Raw genomic sequence first — 19,766 nt, forward strand, 5'->3', positions numbered from 1 at the left:
AAAGAGGTATGGTTGACTCTCCTCACTGGCTTCTCACCTGTATGTGATCCCACACTACCTGTGTATTTTGGTAGTGTAAGAAGACTGCTTTATGATGATCAGAGGGCCAACTTGCACCAAAGATTGAGGGAGGGTGTGTTGTGTGCATGTGACTGTGCATCATGCGCAGTGCCTGTTTGTGCACAATGTTACATCAATGGGAGAAGGCTGAATGTGGCGTGGCCTCAATGGGCAGTTGCTCCTCCTCTCTCACACCTGGCCTACTTCCATGGCAGGAGGAGGAAAAGCCGGCCACTGAAGCCATGCCATGCTTGGCTCTGCACTTGGCTCCACCCTAGCCTCCTCTGCCCCCTCAACATTTGGGGGGGCGACCCCCTCCTAAAGGATATTGGAGGGGGCTAAAAGCAGCTTGGCCCCCATGAGGTAGCACCCCTGGCGATTATGCAAGACTGAAACTGGAATAACTGGAAGACATCCTAGAACAAAGTTTGACTCACGGTGCTTCCACAGCTAACAATAACTCAGCAACCTGCCTTATACACAGTGGCGTATCGTGGGTTGTCAGCACCCGGGGCAAGGCAAGTTATTTGCGCCCCTAACCCGTGGATTTGCGCCCCTTAACCCTAACCCCCAGATGTTGCGCCCGGTGCAGCCGGCCCCCCCTGCACCCCCCACGCTACGCCACTGCTTATACGAGTTCTTTGCGAATGGCGATCTTGTCCTTTGGTAATAACACATTTTAAGATTTAGGAACGTAGTGAGATGAGAACACAGGAAACTGCCATATACTGACTATTGCTCCATCCAGATCAATATTGTCTACACTGACTGGCAGTGGCTGTCCAAGATTTCAGATGCCACTGGGGACTGAACTAGGAGCCTTCTGCATGCAAAGCAGATACACTACCCCGAGCGACAGCCCTTTTGTGAATTCCAGTCCTGCTGGTGTCTGTTAGATCTTTCTTAATATACTTCTGCAGCCCACAAACTTAGGCTGGGCTGTAAACATCACAAAAACTGGAGTTTTGCAGACTTAAAGAAGTTCTCCTCTTGGCACACCAAGCAGAGCTTGTTCTGCAACTGAACTGAATATCAAGGGAGGACCTTAAATATTTAATGCCAACTTACACATCAACATGCTATCTTACTTTATTTCTTGGGTTTTTGTTTTTGTTTTTTTTTCCTTTTCAGATGGGAGCTAGAGATGAAAAACCTAAATGGAAAACCAACAGATGGATGCCAACATGGCTAACTAATTAATAATGATCAACATCTTCATACTGGAAGGAAGCAGAATGCACATGGGAACATGGTGGGGCTTACACTAGGTCATGCTGCTAGGAAGCCCCTCTAAAGTTAGCAAGTTGAGGTTTGTAAGGGCTCAAAAGCAGGACAAGATGGATTTTGCAAAATCATCTTTTTTTATCCCCACAATCTGATAATTGTTTTAATTAATATTAATAAGAAACTTTGTAGTATTGCTAAAGCCTGCCCAGAGGCCTTACTGTGGCAGGCGCATAAAAAAACATCCCACTTGTGGCACTAAAGTCAGCAGACTGCATTCTTTATAATGGGAGCCTGAGAGGGGTGGGGGGTGGGGAAAACACAATATAAAACCTAGAAAATTGGGGGGGGGTGCAGCAACAGGACCACTGCAATATGCAAGGCACATCTTTACCTCCTCAAATAATAAGCAGTTCCACAGTTTACTTTAAATGCATTAAAATTTCCAAACAGCTGTTGCATGTTTTAGGAAGTCTTTGCTGGATGTGCATGTGATAAAGTTCTGCCAGGTGCCATAAAATGATTGCGGTTTTCCTTTTCCTTGCATAACCCAGATTTTCTGCCTCACTTTCTCTGCTGCTGCTAAAGTCCAAATCATTCTGTACCAGGATGGTAAATTCAGATTATTCAAATCTTCCCTGTGACAAGCGTTGGCTCGTCTAGTCGATGATAGCAAATGCGAAATCCTTGCTATGTTCCGTAAACACAGACAGAAAAAATAATTCTGGGGTAAATTTGGTATTAGCACCTGTAATGCTGTTCAGTTCCTCATGTATATCAGATACAAACCCTCATATAGAAGTGCATTCCTACAGGGGGTCATATGTGCCTTAACCCCATATCCTCTCCAGAACACAGAATTGATTGTGGAGGTTGTGTTCTGTACTGATTTGAGCATCACTTTTTTTTGGAAGAAAACATAATCTGAGGCCAGTTCCTTATCCAGAGGGAGCGGGAACAGTTGCCAATCAGGCGAATCAGCCCCAGTGGACATGGCTAAGGTGATACGGGACCCTGGTGTCCCTTTTTATTAAAAAAGGGGGGTTTCATCCTTCTTCCTACCCCACTCTTGACCTCTTTGTCCCTCTGAAATCCTAATCCAAAACCACCTGTGCCTCCAGACCTCCACCCTCTCCAGGCAGTTCTGCTTCCCACTGCAACCACCAATTTTGCAACGTGGCTCCCTTTGTCATTTCCCACCAGGGGTGTGGGAGAAGGCAGAGCTGGATGAAAGCCAGGCCCTTAGAAAGAGTCACAGGACAAGCATGAAATTTGCATCCTGCACCACGAAAGCTTCTCACCCACACTTGCTCACAATGCAGCCAGCATTTAATAATAATAATAATAATAATAATAATAATAATAATAATAATAATACTGTAATAATGATAAAAATATAACATGAAGTGCCTTCATTAAAAAAAGCAACAGCTTCTGTTGTTGTTTTTGAGGAAATGCACTCTATGTAGACACTTAGCAACCTCCGTTTACAGCAGAAAATTACTTTTCACACAACCGCTGCTGCCTGAAGCTGTTTTCATTCATAGCTAACACTTGGCGGCGGCTGCTGCTGCCGCCAAACAAACAAACAAGAGAGATGAAAGAAAGAGGAAGAAAATACCTTTTTCTGCCTAAGGGCCACATTCTCTCCTGGACACTTTCCAGGGGCCACATGCCACAAAGAGAAAGGGGGAGGGAGCAAAATACACTGGCTTACCTTTGGGCAAAGAGAGGGTGGCCACCAACTTGGACGGCTTTAAAGGAAAATTAGACAAATTCACAGAGGAAACGGCGATCAATGGCTGCTAGCCAGGATGGCCATGATCCACCTCCTCTGTCAGAGGCAGTGCACGGCAGTGAGGATGTGGGGGCGCAGGCCTGGATCCATAGCTGTCAAGCGTCCCTTATTTGGCGGGACAGTCCCTTATTGCAGCACCATGTCCTGCTGCTGTCCCTTATTGATGATGTCCCTTAAATAAGCTACTGAAGGTAATGGGGCCCTTTCTATATCCAGCTGTCCTTTGTCAACAACAAATTGTTGCTGTTTTTTGTGTTGAATATATGCTATATGGTAATTTATGGACCTAGTAGGTATCTAAAGCCATTTGCACGCAACAAAATATGTATTTTATCAAAGTAATTGTTGATCCCTTATTTTGGCTGCTGATCCCTTATTTTCGAGGCTGCTGGTCCCTTATTTTCAAATCTGTAAGTTGACAGCTATGCCTGGATCTGCTGGGGGAGACAGCATGTTTTGCCTCAAGCAGAATATCCTGGGCTGGCTCTTCCTAGCGAGGCAGTTAAGGGGATGGCCAGGGGGCACAGCAGGTATAAATGACCACCTTTTTGTTGGCATCAATCTGTCTCAATAGACAATGGAGTGTGCCCGTCAGGATGAAGTGCTGTGTTGGCAGCACCCAAGTGACCTCCCAGGGGTGCAAGTCTGGGCTGTGTGTCTGGAGGTCTTGGGATGCCCAGACAACAAGAGCTCCCTCTCTGCCTCACTGATATGGTCCAAGGGAAAGCAGAGCAAGATGTTTGGCACCAGCTTGCCTGCAGGAGATGCTGGAAGGAAGTGTACAAGGAGTCATCTAACCACCTTAGGGACTCTGCTCTGGACTTGTGTAAAGTTTACTTCTTAGCCTTTTCGTCTTGAACTCCTTGAAAGAAAAAGGTGATATATAAATTTAATAAATAAAAATAAAATGACAGCACGAAGCAGTGTCCGCACAGGAGATTTCAGCCAACCCCAAAGGAACCTTCATGCAGAGCAAGACCACTTTGTACATTCTTCATGGTCCAGACAAGGCAGTGAAATTCAAAGCATCCTCAGCCGCCTAGCATCTCTGAGTCATAGGATCTCTGATACATGCATGCATATCAGGCATACAGCATCTGAGTTGTGCCAAGCATGGCGCTGAAGGAAAAGTCTGCTCTTCTCATGTATTGAAGTCCCATCCTTAAAAATAACTGACCACCAGTCCAGTGCCAAGGGTCAAGATTCTCTCTCTTGAATGGTGAGCCTCTGAATGGATACCAGCAATAGCTGTTGCTCCCTCTCTACCCCACCCACAGCACTTAGCCCTCTTAATAAGCAACAACAACAACAAATTCTGGCCTTATCCATAAACAAAAGGTCTGGAGCCTTAGCGTCCATCCTTCTCATCTCTGGGTCTTTCCAGACTTGCTGCCTTCTCATCTTGGAGAGCGGAATGGGATAACAAAGCTCGCATTTGGAAACAAAGCCCTCATCACATAACAGTTCATTTCATATTTGTCCCTACCACCAGTAGAAGCCCATTGGGGCCTTCCCAACTCTGCAGTTCTGTGAACCAACGCTGTGATGCCAGCATTTCAGGGCAACAGACCAGATGGCCCTTTGCGTCCCTTCCAAATCTATGATTCTGCAAATTTGGCTGAATCTCGATGACATTTCAGACTTTTATGCAGCTCTTCAGCTTTCCTTTTCATAGCTTGAAAGAAGGAAAGGTTGTGGGCAAAGTAGCTGGTTCCTCTTCCACCTCCCCACCTCCCCTCCCCCAGTGCTGCTTCCCCATCTGAAGCCCCCAAACCCCCCTGTCCCCATGTGAGACTTTTCCTCTGGGTGAAGCAGCCATTCCTTCAAGGTGGCTTCCACTGAGTACCAACACTCCACAACAGGTCCTACCTGCTCAGAATGTTTGTAGACATTCTGTGAATTCTGCGGCAGCACAGGCACCTCGATCAATGGCCTTAAAAGAAACCTAAGGATTTTCTAATTTCTGTTTGTTTGCTAATTACTACCAAACATGTAAGGAGGTAGTTTACAAATCATGAACCTTTTCCAACGTTTCCAAAGTCTCTTAAGGTTTTTTGTGTGGCGTGGTGGTGGTGGAAAGAGTATAAATTGTTCCATAGTAGTGCTCTTTTGATGCCTTCCCCAGCTTCATCACATCCCTGAAAGTTCAGCTCCCTTTACCTCATGCTAAGTCCCACCAAAGTGAGGAACATTATTCAGAGATGTTTTAAACCTGCAGATTCAGTGCCAGGTAGAGTTGGCACCAAACCTGCAGGTTTAAAAGCTTCTCTGAACAAGGGTTTCCTATGAAGCAGGCCAGCATTACTGATCTGCTGGAGTCACCCATTTCAGACACAACTATTCAAAATCCAAAAGTCCAAAAAGGATTTATCATTTGCTATTGTGTTCTCCAGTTGAAATATAGGGATGCTAAAAGGTAAAGGGTAAAGGGACCCCTGACCGTTAAGCCCAGTCACCGACGACTTTGGGGTTGTGGTGCTCATCTCACTTTACTGGCCGAGGGAGTCGGTGTTTGTCCACAGGCAGCTTCCGGGTCATGTGGCCAGCATGACTAAGCCACTTCTGGCGAACCAGAGCAGTGCATGGAAACGCCGTTTACCTTCCCGCCAGAGTGGTACCTATTTATCTACTTGCACTGGTATGCTTTTGAACTGCTAGGTTGGCAGGAGCTGGGACCGAGGAATGGGAGCTCAGCCTGTCATGGGGATTCAAACCACCAACCTTCTGATTGGCAAGCCCAAGAGGCTCTGTGGTTTAGACCACAGTGCCACCTGTGTCCCTTCCCCAAATCAGTGCTGTCCAGATGTTTTGGACCACATCACCCCCAGCCAGCCTGACCAATGGTTCGTGGTGGTGGGAGCTGTAGTTCAAAACATCTGGGTGCCATCCAGCAGGAGCAGGGTGGGCCATACAAGTTCTTTGACTGATGCCTAGAGATGAGATGGTTTTGCCCTTTCCATACCATGTGTTCTTTTCCTCTAGAATCTTTGTTTAATCAGAATACCTTCCAAGATTGAAGCATCATGTTGAGTTCAGCAGCAATGGAAGCTCCCATGGGCTATGGTTCTGCCTCCATGGCCAGAGGCAGCAGTGTTTCTGAATGCCAGTTTCTGGAAATGGCAGGAGAGTAGAATGCTGTTGCACTCAGATGGGCACCAACTTGGACAGCTTTAAAAGAGGATTACATAAATTTGTGGAGGAGGAGAGAGTTATCCATGGCTACCAGCCATGATGGCTCTGCTCTGCCTCACCAGTCAGAGTCAATGACACTTCTGAATACCACTCTGGAAACCACAGGTGCAGAGAGTGTTCTATTGCTTGGGTCCTGGTTGTTGGTTCCCCATAGACATCTCATTGGCTACTGTGAGAACAGGAGTCTGGGCTGGATGGGCAAGTTCTCACAGTGGTCAATCAGATGTCTATGGGAAACCCTCATGCAAAATCTGAGCACTGTTCCATACTGTTGTGTCCAGCAACTGGAATTCGGAAGCACTACTGCTAGATCTCCAAGAAGGGAGATTCTGACTATAATAATAATAATTTATTATTTATACCCCACCCATCTGGCTAGGTTTCCCCAGCCACTCTGGGCGGCTTCCAACAGAATATTAAAATGCAATAGTCTATTAAACATTAAAAGCTTCCCTAAACAGGGCTGCCTTCAGATGTCTTCTAAAAGTCTGGTAGTTGTTCTTCTCTTTGACATCTGATGTGAGGGCATTCCACAGGGTGGGTGCCACTACCGAGAAGGCTCTCTGCCTGATTCCCTGTAACTTGGCTTCTCACAGTGAGGGAACCACCAGAAGGCCCTTGGCACTGGACCTCAGTGTCCAGGCAGAATGATGGGGGTGGAGGTATACTGGACTGAGGCTCCTTCAGGTATACTGGACTGAGGCTGTTTAGGACTCAACATTAGGAGGAAATTTCTGACAGTAAGAGCTGTTCAACAGTAGAGCAGACTACCTCCGATAGTCTCCTTCATTTGACGTTTTTAAACAGTGGTTCGATGGCCATCTGTAAGGGATTCTTTTTTGTGATTCCTGTATTGCAGGATTCTATGATCAATCTCTTCCGGAACCCCAGCTCAGAGCATGTTGGGATGTCAGAGAGATTCCTTCTAAAGCTTCCCCTAGAATCTTCCAAGGCTCTTCTTACTCCTTTGCAAATGTTCCATAGCTGAACCTTTTCTTACAGAAATTTCTCTGAAGCCAGCTGAGCAACAATAATCTTGAAAATACTTATTCTATATATAGTTGGCAATTATATAAGTATGCCATGATTGACATTATATGTGAGGGATGGGGGGGGGAGCAATGAGTGCACACATTTGGAGTGCAAAGTTGGTTTCTCCTGCAAAAGCCAAACCTGATACCGTATTCTGCAGCGCCCTGGGGAGTGCAAAGCAGGGGTGGCTACCAGCAGCTGGGGAACATTGTTCTGGCCCTCCATATCACAGAATCATATCGTAAAGTTGGAAGGTTCCCCTAAGGGTCATCTAGTCCAACCCACGACTATGCAGGAATTACAGCTAAAGAATTCCTGGCAGATGGCTATGCAAGTTCTTCCTAATGCTTAGTCAGAATCACCTTCCTTGTCATTCTAATCCATTGGTTTGGGTCCTCACCTCTGGAACATCAGGAAGCAAGCTTGCTCAATCTTCCATGTGGCAGACTCTCAGGCATTTGAAGACAGTTATCCGTATAGTCAAAGCTATGCTTTTCCCAGTCGCGATGTATGGAAGTGAGAGCTGGACCATAAAGAAGACTGATCGCCGAAGAATTGATGCTTTTGAATTATGGTGCTGGAGGAGACTCTTGAGAGTCTCATGGACTGCAAGAAGATCAAAGCTCTCCATTCTAAAGGAAATCAGCCCTGAGTGCTCACTGGAAGGACAGATCCTGAAGCTGAGGCTCCAAGACTTTGGCCACCTCATGAGAAGAGAAGACTCCCTGCAAAAGACCCTGATGTTGGGAAAGATGGAGGGCACAAGGAGAAGGGGACGACAGAGGACGAGATGGTTGGACAGTGTTCTTGAAGCTACCAGCATGAGTTTGACCAAGCTGCAGGAGGCAGTGGAAGACAGGAGTGCCTGGAGTGTTCTGGTCCATGGGGTCACGAAGAGTCGGACACGACTAAACAACAACAACAAATCCTATCCCCTCTCAGTCTTCTCTCTCCAGACTAAACATACCCCTCAACTGCTCTTCATTAGGCTTGGTTTCCAGACCCTTGATCATTCTGACCTCTCACTCCTCTGCACATGGTCCAGCTTATCAATATCCTTAAACTGTGATGTCCAGAAGTGGACACAGTATTCCAGGTATAGGCAGAAGAGAGTGATACTATTATGGTACTTCTCTTGATTAGGACACTAGACTTCAGTTGATGCAGCCTAGAACTACATTAGCTTTTTTTGCTGTTGCATCATACTTGTCAGGGAACTGCCATCGGAGTTAGAGGTGCTGGACAGGCTCCAGCAGAGTAGGAGAGACTCTGCAGCAGAAGCAGGAACCAGCAGGGGGAGTGCAGGACTTACAGCGGAGGGGAGGCTCTCAGACGCTTCTAGTGAGAATAGTGAAGAGGTAACTAGACCCCCTTTAGGAATTCCCTCCCTTCGCCGGAAACTGTCACGCAGAGAGTCACGAAAGCGCATGTCCGTCAAACAGCTTTTATGTTGGCGTAAGTTCCGTAGACGCCCACTGTCAGATTCTACCAGCGACTGACGGAGTCATGCTTTTGGGGGCTCCGTTAGTGCCTGGGTTTGGATGACCGGCCAAACCCCAGCGGGATCAAGCTTTTACGCACAAGCAGCTCATTATCCCATCACAGCAATCTGACAGTCTCCGAAAGCTGTTTGTGCAAGCAGAGGGCATCATGAGTGAACCAGCAGGAACCGGGGCAGCTGGAGCTGGAGCAGATCCAAGCCTGGAAGAAAGGTACAGGGCGTTGGAGGTCCAGCTCGCACTGCAAACGGCGAGGCTGGAGGAGAGGAGGGCTCAAGATGCAGATAAGGGGAAAACCACCCCACTTGCCAGAAGGGTGCCTGGATTGGTGCAGAAATTTGGGGGGAATCCCAGGAACTATCAAGCCTTTAGAACAGAGATGCAATATGCTCTCAATCTACTGTTTGATGACTTCCCCGATGAGAACTCTAGAGTGGCGTACGTGATTGGCCATCTAGAGGGAGGGGCGAGGGACTGGGTTCGCCCCCTGATGGCAGCCAATAATGAAATCTTAAAGGACACAATGAAGTTTTTTCGCGCCATGGACTTGATGTTTTCCAGCGAGATTGAGCAGGGGATGGTGCGCAGGGAGTTGATGGCTTGTAAACAGGGGAGCCGATCTGTACGTGAGTACTGGACTGAGTTCACCATGCTGATTCATAGACTGGGGTGGAACCTTGCTAGTGAACCTATTCAAATGCTATTTGAAGAAGGTCTCTCTCCGGCAGTGAAAGATGAACTTTCCCGGGCGCCTAGGGCGGAGTCTATGGACCAGCTGACTAAATCAGCGCTGTCCATAGGAGCACGCCAGGAGGCTAGAGCTTTGGAAAAGCGGGAAGGAAAGGGGGAACGTTGGAAGGACTTCCGCATTCCAGAGATTCCGGAGCAGCCTTTCCCGCCAGCAGAGCCGATGGAACTTGGAGCAGCGCGCGCGCGCACAGTTTCAAACACCAGTGAAGGGCGGAAGAAGGAGGGAAAGAGCGGCAAGAGATGCTATCTCTGCCAACAGCCAGGTCACTTTGCCAGAGTCTGTCCGCAAAGGAAGGAATGGCAAGGGATGGCAGGAACTGTTGGGGGGAAGGAGGAGGATGAAATGAAGGAGCAAGTAAAAGCCAACGCCTGGTTGCCAACATCAGGGCACAGCAGCCAGGCCAGGGAGTAGTGAATGTGCCCACGCCGGAACCCCCAAGACCAGCACTTGTGATAGAGGTGTTGCTGGAACTGGCAAACGGACACCCACTAAAGATAAGAGCGCTATTGGACTCAGGTAGCTCATGTAATTTCATGAGTAAGGAGTTTGCAGCTGAGCACCAGATACAGACTATCCCATTAAGTAAGCCTTTGCAGGTTACCACGATTGATGGGAGGGAGCTGTTGGGAGGAGAAGTGAGCCAACAGACTGTACCAATGATAATGAGGGTGGCACGGCACACAGAACTGATAGCGTTTAACGTAGCCACCCTGGGAGGAGCCCCTATTATCTTGGGAATGAGCTGGCTGGCACTACATGATCCGCTAGTAGGCTGGCATCAGCGCGTGGTTTCCTTTGGATCAGCACATTGCCTAGAACACTGCAAGGAGGGAGAGGCCCAGGCAGGCAGCAGGGCCACTCTAGCAGGGGTGGAAGTGATGGACAAGGGGAAGGTGCCACCACAATACGCTGACTTGATTGACGTATTCAGCGAAAAGGAAGCGGATAAATTGCCCCCGCACAGACCCTTTGACTGTCAAATTACCTTACTCCCAGGAGCACAATTGCCAGTGGGGAAGCTGTATGCAATGTCAGACAGTGAGATGCAGGAGTTAAGGGAGTTCATTGACAAGAATCTCAAGAGAGGTTTCATCAGAGAGTCACGAGCGGTGGGGGGCAGTCCAGTGTTCTTTGTGGACAAAAAACACACGGGCAAGCCCAGACTTGTGTGTGATTTCAGGTCCCTGAATGCAGTGTCAGAACCAGTGACTTTCCCTATGCCTAGAATTGATGACATTCTGACACAGGTGAGAAAAGGGAAGATTTTTACCAAGCTGGACCTTAGGGGGGCATATAACTTGATACGTGTGAGGAAGGGGGATGAGTGGAAGACCACTATGTTCACCCCCTTGGGGGCGTTTGAGTACCTCGTTATGCCTTTCGGATTACAAGGAGGCTCCGCCTGTTTTCAATCATTCATGAATCACGTCCTGGGGCCATTGCTCTACAAGAACTGCGTAGCGTTCTTAGATGACGTCCTGGTGTACTCAGAGAATGAGGAGCAGCATGTGCGAGATGTAAGAGAGGTACTGAGCAAACTGCGAGAAAACCGGCTGTGGGTGAAACTGGAGAAGTGTCAGTTTCATACTAGGGAGGTGGAATTCCTGGGGTACCGGTTGTCTGACAAGGGATTGGCCATGGATCCCAGCAAGGTTCAAGCGGTACTGGAATGGAAAACACCAAAGACCAAGAAGGACGTGCAAAGGTTCCTGGGGTTCGGAAACTTCTATAGGAAGTTCATCAAAAACTTTGCCCATTTGACCGCGCCCATCACAGATTGTCTTAGTAGCAAAAAGAAATTTGTTTGGACGGAAGAAGCGCAGCGGGCGTTCGAACGCCTAAAGCAGGCGTTTGCGTCGGAAGAACAGCTTCTGCACGTGGATCTACAACAACCAATGAGAGTGGAGACTGACGCGTCAGACCGAGCAGTGGGGGCCGTGCTTCTCCAGCCGGGAAAGGATACGTCGGAATGGAGACCGTGTGCATTCTTTTCGCGGAAATTGAACAAATCCGAGAGGAACTACACAGTGTACGACAGAGAACTGCTCGCCATTCATGAAGCATTTCGGAAATGGCGGCACTTGCTGATTGGGGCGCAACACAAGGTTCAAGTCCGAACTGACCACAAAAATCTGGAATATTGGAGAACAGCCCGTGTCCTGAACCAGAGACAAGTGCGATGGGCCCAGGAGTTCTCCAAATTCCACTTTGAGATTCGTTACGTGCCAGGTTCAGAGAACGTGAGAGCGGATGCCCTTTCCAGGAAACCTGAGTACTTAGAGGGGGAGGGAGCGCCTGAGGCAAGGCATGTAATCTCCGAAGACCGCTGGGTGTGTGGGGCGGCATTGGTGGGGCAAAGGGAACTGATGGAAGGTACGGAGAACGATGAATACGCCCAAGAGAAACTCAGAGAACTCAGGAGGACAGAAGAGAACACAGGGGGATTTGAAGAAAAGAACGGGGCGTTGTATTACAAAGGGGCACTGTACATACCAGATGGGGAACTGAGGGGCAGAGTACTCAAGCAGTTGCATGACAGCCCCACAGCGGGACATTTTGGACAGCACAAAACCATGTGGTTGGTTACCAGGGAGTTTTGGTGGCCCAAGGTGAGGGAGGACGTGCGGGAATATGTTAGGGGTTGCGACAGGTGTCAGCGAGCAAAAGGAGAGAGGGTGGCGCCAGCGGGGCTATTACAACCCTTACCCACGCCAGAAAGGCCTTGGGAGGCAGTATCCATAGATTTTATGACGGACCTGCCAAAATCCAAAGGCAAAACAGCTGTTATGGTGGTGGTAGATCTATTAACCAAAATGTGTCATTTTATAGCCTGTTCACATGCGGTTACAGCGGAGGAGACCGCCAAGTTGTTTGTAGAGCATATTTTCAGGTTGCATGGCGCCCCCTTGAGGGTGGTCAGTGACAGAGGCAAACAATTTACTTCCAGGTTCTGGAGGAAACTTATGAGCTTACTGCAAGTAGAACTCAATTTCTCCACTGCCCGACACCCAGAAACTAATGGGCAAGCGGAAAGGGCAAACGGCATTTTGCAACAATACCTGAGGTGTTATGTAAAGGACAGAGAAAATGATTGGGTAGATAAGCTACCGCTGGCCGAATTTGCCTACAACAACGCGGAGAATGTGTCCACAGGGATGAGTCCTTTCCTGGCAAACTATGGGTGCCATCCCCGGGCATTCCCAGGAGAGGGGGGGGAGAGATGGAGCGTGCCGGCAGCGGAACATTTTTTTGAAGAGATGGAAGCGATCCACCGTCAGCTTCAACTTAACTTAGAGAGAGCCAAGGAAGAATATAAGAAGCAAGCAGACAGAAATAGGAGGGAAGGTGAAATCATAAGGGTGGGAGACCGAGTGTGGTTGTCCACCCAAGGACTACCGTTCAAGGGTGGGAGTAAGAAATTGAGACCCAAGAAATTGGGACCCTTTGAGGTCATACAGCAGGTCAACCCAGTAGCATTCAAACTCAGACTGCCCAGTCACATGAAATTACACCCAGTATTTCACAGGTCATTACTGTCGCCGTACCGAGAGGGACGTGAGTGGGGGGAGCGTGAGAGAGAGGCCACCCAAACGCTCGTCATAGAAGAGAGAGAGCGCGACATGAACGTGGCAGGAATCATTGATTCCAGGTGGAAGGGGAATCAGGTGGAATATCTGGTAGAATGGGAGGGGGAAGTAGAGTCGGAAAACACTTGGGTGCCAGCAGAGGTAGTGAATGACGAGATCTTAATAGAAACATTTCATCAGCGTTTCCCAAGAAAACCGCAACCCGTGGCACGATTTAGAAGGGAACACTTTGGGACCACCGATGAGGAGGGAGAGTTTGAAGGGTTCCCAGAGTCAGGGGTGGGTGAGGAAGCTGCCTCCGACGAAGAAGAAGAAGACGGGGAGAGAGATGGGACGCCGTGGCTAGAAGTGTTTGAATCCTCTGATGACGAGGATTGCTCTTTCAGGGGCTTTCCGCCCTCACCGCCAGTGGGAGAGGAGGCGGGAGGGGGTGAAGGGGGGCCTGGGGGGGAGGTGGATGTCAGGGAACTGCCATCGGAGTTAGAGGTGCTGGACAGGCTCCAGCAGAGTAGGAGAGACTCTGCAGCAGAAGCAGGAACCAGCAGGGGGAGTGCAGGACTTACAGCGGAGGGGAGGCTCTCAGACGCTTCTAGTGAGAATAGTGAAGAGGTAACTAGACCCCCTTTAGGAATTCCCTCCCTTCGCCGGAAACTGTCACGCAGAGAGTCACGAAAGCGCATGTCCGTCAAACAGCTTTTATGTTGGCGTAAGTTCCGTAGACGCCCACTGTCAGATTCTACCAGCGACTGACGGAGTCATGCTTTTGGGGGCTCCGTTAGTGCCTGGGTTTGGATGACCGGCCAAACCCCAGCGGGATCAAGCTTTTACGCACAAGCAGCTCATTATCCCATCACAATACTGTAGACGCATGCTAAGCCTGTGATCTACTAAGCCCCCTAGATCTTTTTCACAAGCACCGCTGTCAAGCAAGGTGCCCCCATCCTGTATTTGTGCATTCAACTATTCGTACCTAAGTGTTTAAGGTCATTATTTAGCAAAGCATTAAGTAACAGGGACCAGGAGTTTTGTTCAAACTGCCTTTTTTTCATAGCCAGTAGGGCTTTGTACCTAAGTGTACATTAGTCCCTGTTGAAATTTGTTTTGTTAGTTTTGATCAAGTGATGGGAAAGATCTCCCAGGTCCTGGAACTAGGAGAGTTGGGCAAAGAATCAGATCTGCTATCAGGCAGCTCCCAGCATTTTTCCAGCCATTCCAACCAATCCATGGAAAGGGCAATAAGGAAGACTTTTCTTTATGATTGCCACTTGGTGGATCAGAGGAACGCTGTTGACATAGTCTACCTTGATTTCAGTAAAGCATTTGACAAGGTCTCCCATGATATTCTTGCAAGGAAGCTGGCAAAATGTGGGTTGAATGAGGTGGATTTTTAGATGGTTGACTGACCGAACCCAAAGAGTTCTCATTAATGGTTCCTCGTCACCCTGGGGAAAAGTGACAAGTGGGGTGCTGGAGGGTTCTGTCCTGGGCCCATTGTTGTCTGACATCTTTATAAATGACTTGGATGAAGAAATTGGAGGACTGGGTCCAAGCTAACAAAGTGCTTTACAGTAGGGACAAATGTAAGGTTCTGAATGTAGGCAGGAAGAACCACCTGCACAAATATAGAATGGAGAAAACGTGGCTTACTAGCAGTACATGAGAAAAGGATCTAGGGGTCTTGGTGGACCACAAACTTAACAGTGTGATGTAGCAGCAAAAAAACTAATGCTTTTCTAGGCTGCATCAACAGAAGTATAGTGTTGGGAAATAAGAGTACTATTCTATTCTGCCTTGCTCAGACCACACCTGGAATGGTGTGTCTAATTCTGGGCACCACAATTTAGAATGGATGTTGGCAAGCTGGAAGGTGTGCAATGGAGGGCACATAAGATGATCAAGGATCTAGAAGCCAAGCCTTATGAGGAACAGTTGAAGGAGCTGGGTAGGTTTAGCCTGGAAAAGAGGAGCTTGAGAGGAGATATCATAGCCATCTTCAAATATCTCAAGGGCTGTCAGATGGAAGAGGGAGTGTGCTTGTTTCCTCCTGCTCTGGAGGGTAGGACCTGAACCAAGGGCTTCAAGTTACAAGAAAACAGATTCCAGCTAGACATCAGGAAGAACTTTCTGACAGTAAGAGCTGTTCAACTGTGGAATGGTTTCCCTAGAGGTTTTTAAGTAGAGCTTGGGTGGCCATCTGTCATGGATGACTGAGCTGAGATTCCTACATTGCAGTGGGCTGGACTAGATGACCCTTGGGTCCCTTCACACTCTAAATTCTATGATTCCCATAAAAGCTCTGCACAGCTTACAAAATATTCACACCTCACCAAATAACTACCAATAGCAACACAGTACGAATCTGCTGGTCTCCTCCCCACTTCTGACAATCCATCAGAAATTTAAACAGAAATCATGTATTTACTCCATGGTGGGGGACCCCACACAACCATACCATATTAATATTCGGCCTCCAGACAATCCATGTTCTCTGCCAAAAAAATTGCTAAATTCTACAACTTGCATAAATTATGCAAATTAAGACAATTGTGTAATTTATTCAACTTTTGCTAGTCATGGGACATTAAATCCTGTCCCCCACAACTTGGAATTTCTTCCAGCTGTCTTTCTAGCATAAGAGCAGACATGGGGAATCCTTTTTAACCTGAGGTCCACATTCTGTTCTGGGGGACCTTCCTGGGGCCACATGCCAATTTGTGGGCAGGAGCAGACGTAAAAGTTGGCAGAACAACAGGCATTAATTTTGCCTTCGTACCTTAGGCTGTTTTATACACTCACATGCACACCCCTCTCTCTATTCTCCATCAAGACAAGCAAGGAGTATTATTTCACATTCCAGCCAGGCACAGGGCCACAGACAGGTGTGGGGAGAATTCCAAGGGCCAGACAGAGAGTCCTGGGGGAAGCTGGCAGCCTAGGGGCCCCCAGTGCAGTTTTAGGCATTTCAGGTGCTGTCACCCACCCATATCCAAGCACAGTGCCATGAGGTCTAGAAACTTAATTTTTAAGAGAAAGGAGGAGGAAGAGCTCAAGAAGTCCCGACTCTCACATGATGCTCTCTTGTAGAATCATTATATATCATTATATACACATCAGCATCCTGAATATAACGTTTGCCAGCCTGCTAGAACAGAGATCAGGTTGTCAGCTCTGGGCAGAAACCAGTCACTTTGTTCCTGATGGTAGCTCATGGGACTCTTTATCTCACGGTTGCGGGTTCGAACTCCACGTTGGGCCAAAGATTCCTACATTGCAGGGGATTGGACAAGATGACCTTCATGGCCTTTTCCAACTCTACAATTCTATGATGCCACAAGATCAATATTTTTATCCCTCCCAGGAAGGCTCCCAGAACGTCCACAACCTCTGCCTAACTCAGCTTCTTTCCGAATTACAAAACCGACCAGAGCCAGAACCACCTTCAGCACCAGAGGAAAGCAAGCGACCCAAAACTTTGAGCTGGGAATGAAATGCTTCTGTGACCCTGAACTTTTGTTCACTTGCTGTTTGTTGAATGTATATCCCAAAGGAGTCCAGGGCAGCACTTCCTGAAGAAGAAGCTGGTGACGCCCGGAAGCCTGCACATTCCGACACCAAATCCAGCCAGCTGCCTCCCAAATTCTTATCCCTTTTTGCACTTTTGGTGCCACCTATTCCTTTTATGGAGGCACAAACTGATCCCAGCCCAGGACTAGAATAGGACAGGTCGCACCTGAAAAGTTACTTTTTTTAAAAAAAAAAAAGCCCCCTCCGGTGGCTCCTTACCCCGAGAGTCGTCCTCTTGGTCCGACGGGTTGTTGGGATCCATTACTTCCGGGAGAAGCTCCCACCGCGCCGTGTCTCCATGCAGCGAAGCGAGAGGAAAGGTTTTATCTTAAAAGGAAAACTTGGAGGGGGAGGAGGAGCGGGAAAAGCGAAGCCCAGCTGCTGCTCAAACCAATTCACCTGCCTGACTAGCTAGCGCCACATCCAAAAGGGGACATCGGAAGGCGCCTCCCTTGGCGTGACACGGCCTGGCCGGCTTCCCAATTCGCCGGCTGACCCTCGCGGCTCGCGGGTCTTTCTCCCAACATCTCGAGCAAAAGGCATACCGCTCTTTCTCCCCCCCACTGTGCGCGAGCCTTTCAAACTCTCGGCTCCTCTCCCGAAATCGCCAGCTCTCTCGGACGAAAGTTCAGAAGCCGTGCGGAGGTGGGTGGGAGGGGGGGGAGGTGTGCGGTGGGGGGACACGAGGTTGGCAGAGGAGGATGAAGAAAGAGCTCCTTGCAAGCGGTAAGGTTGCGGGGGGGGGGGGTGGAAAGAGAGAAGACCAGCCTCCAAGCCACACTGTTGCATAACGCAAAGGGCTGCTATAATAATAACACATATAAAGTGGTGTGTTCCTTGGGGAGGAAGGAGGGAGGGAGAAAGAGCGTGGGGGGGGGGGAGAGAGACGGAGAAGGAGAGGGAAAGGGAGAGAGAGTCGGCAGGAAGAATCAACGTTTAGGAAGGGGAAGGAAAACCCACCCCAAACATCTCAGGAAATACAGAATTGACTGAACCCCAGGAAGGCCCACAGACGTCTCCTGATCATGGCTGGCTTACTTTCTGAGCATCCTCATACACCCTGGCTGCATTTGAGTCCCTTGTTGGCCAGAGAGGGGTCTTCCCCCCCCCCAATAAAATAGAATAAAATCAGATCCTGGCAGGCATGGACTTGGGTAACTCTGCACTAGGGCACCAGCTGCACCTTCCTTGCTGCAGTGCCCTGTCCTATATTTACCTCCTTTTGGCAAGCCTCTGCTGCTGCTGCTGGCGGGTTTGCATGGGCTCCAAGAGCAGCAGAGCTCCTGCCAGGAACTGCACTGTTGTCATTTGCCCTTAACAGAGCTGCTGAGGAATCTAGAGGCTGCAATGGGTGTGGAGGGAGGCAGGGGGTTGCCTAAAAGGATGCAGGAATACTTTCTTGCCCTGTCAAGCCCACTGAACAGACCATAGAGGGATTAGCACTGTGATTCAACTGAGCCCCCTAGCAGTAGTTGCATCCACTCACCTAACCCCCCCCCCCACCCCGCCATTGAGGTCCGGTTGCAAACAAACTGCTCTGAGTGGAAAGTGTCAGCTATGGAATGCCCACAAACACCACTGATTTCTCCCACAAATGCAGGGAAGAGCCATTGGAGCCAGATGCTACTACAACCACGTTCATGTGGCAGGAAATTCCATACGGTAGGTTTTTGGGGGAGGGGCGTGTCCCAGAGGGAATTTGGGGAGTGCAGGTTTCTCCTTGCATGGCGAGTTGCCCCGCTGCTGACTTCTCCTCCTTTGGTGGATAGATCCAGCAAGCTAAAATGGAATCTCCCTGACTCACCTTTTGCATTGAAATCCTGCAGGGGCTGGCCATTATGTTTGGGCAGAGGGTGGCAAATGGGTAGGAAAGCAGGGAGGGCACCCCCCAGGCATGACCCAGACACAGGGAAGGTTGCACATTTGGCTGGGGGGGTGTCAACCCTGCAAACATTTGGCCAGGAGACTTACAAGGAAGCCAGGAAGAGAGAGCTTGCCCATATCGTACATGCACAGGCCCTGATTTGAATGAATCAGCCAAACCTTCCAGGACTGTAAAAAGGGGGGGGGGGTTGCAGGCAGATTGGCATTTCCAGCCACAGCGCCAATGGCAGTGGTGGGCGGACAAATGATGGAGAGTCGGAGAAGTTCACAAGCACTGCATGGGAGAGAGGGGGGTGGCATGGAACTACGGTGACTGTACCACAATTGCAGCCAGCACTCAGAGAGGGAGGGAGGGAAGGAGAGGGAGGGTGGGAGAAGGAGAAAGGCAAATTTCTAGGCTGCTGTTCTGGCCTTAAGAACTTAAGAAAAGGCTGCTGGGTCAGGTTAGTGGTCTAGCCCACAGTGGCCAAGCAGATGCCCCAATGGGAAACCCACAAAGAGGCGCCATTCACATGAGCAATCTCCCCTCCTGCAGCTTTTCCCAGCAACTGGTAAAAAGGTAAAGGTAAAGGGAACCCTGACCATTAGGTACAGTCGTGACCAACTCTGGGGAGCTCGCGTACAGCTTCTGGGTCATGTGGCCAGCATGACCAAGCCGCTTCTGGCAAACCAGAGCAGTGCACGGAAACACCGTTTACCTTCCCGCTGGAGCGGTACCTATTTATCTACTTGCACTTGATGTGCTTTCGAACTGCTAGGTTGGCAGGAGCAGGGACCGAGCAACGGGAGCTCACCCCGTCGTGGGGATTTGAACCACCGACCTTCTGATTAGCAAGTCCTAGGCTCTGTGGTTTAACCCACAGAGTTGGGTTCCCCCAGCAACTGGTACTCAGAAGCATATACTGCCTCCAATCATTGTTCTTGTTTAGTCATTTAGTCGTGTCCGACTCTTCGTGACCGCATGCACCAGAGCACGTCAGGCCCTCCTGTCTTCCACTGCCTCCCACAGTTTGGTCAAACTCATGCTGGTAGCTGATCAAGTGGGCTCAAGATATTGGTCATAACATTATGTTTGCTCACTGGGAACAGTTGTGGACCACCGGTATGAAATTTACGGCATGTAATGCCCTAAGAGAGAATATTATGAAAATGATTTATAGGTGGTACATGACCCC

At 49.0% G+C, this 19,766-nt stretch overlaps 1 protein-coding gene and 1 long non-coding RNA gene across 3 annotated transcripts in view; one reads left to right on the forward strand and one right to left on the reverse strand.

Annotated features, from left to right (window-relative positions):
* DAB2IP (DAB2 interacting protein) overlaps positions 1–17,444 on the reverse strand; it is a 306,469-nt gene extending 289,025 nt beyond the window's left edge. The window contains exon 1 of the mRNA XM_083721658.1: positions 16,927–17,444. Coding sequence (XP_083577784.1) covers positions 16,927–16,969 — 43 coding nt within the window. The 5' untranslated portion in view covers positions 16,970–17,444. The remainder of the gene's footprint in view (positions 1–16,926) is intronic.
* LOC310836551 lies at positions 163–16,906 on the forward strand. Of its 2 annotated transcripts, XR_014560136.1 has the most exons (5): positions 163–543; positions 698–726; positions 1,192–1,312; positions 1,839–1,896; positions 16,502–16,906. It is a non-coding gene; the product is annotated as an uncharacterized lncRNA (long non-coding RNA). The 2 variants fall into 2 exon arrangements; XR_014560137.1 differs by lacking the exons at positions 1,839–1,896; positions 16,502–16,906 and having other exon boundaries at positions 1,192–1,542.
* Positions 17,445–19,766: the final 2,322 nt, after the last annotated feature.

The sequence above is a fragment of the Podarcis gaigeae genome, assembly GCF_964106915.1.
Source record: "Podarcis gaigeae genome assembly, chromosome: Z".
Classification (NCBI taxonomy): Eukaryota; Metazoa; Chordata; class Lepidosauria; order Squamata; family Lacertidae; genus Podarcis; species Podarcis gaigeae.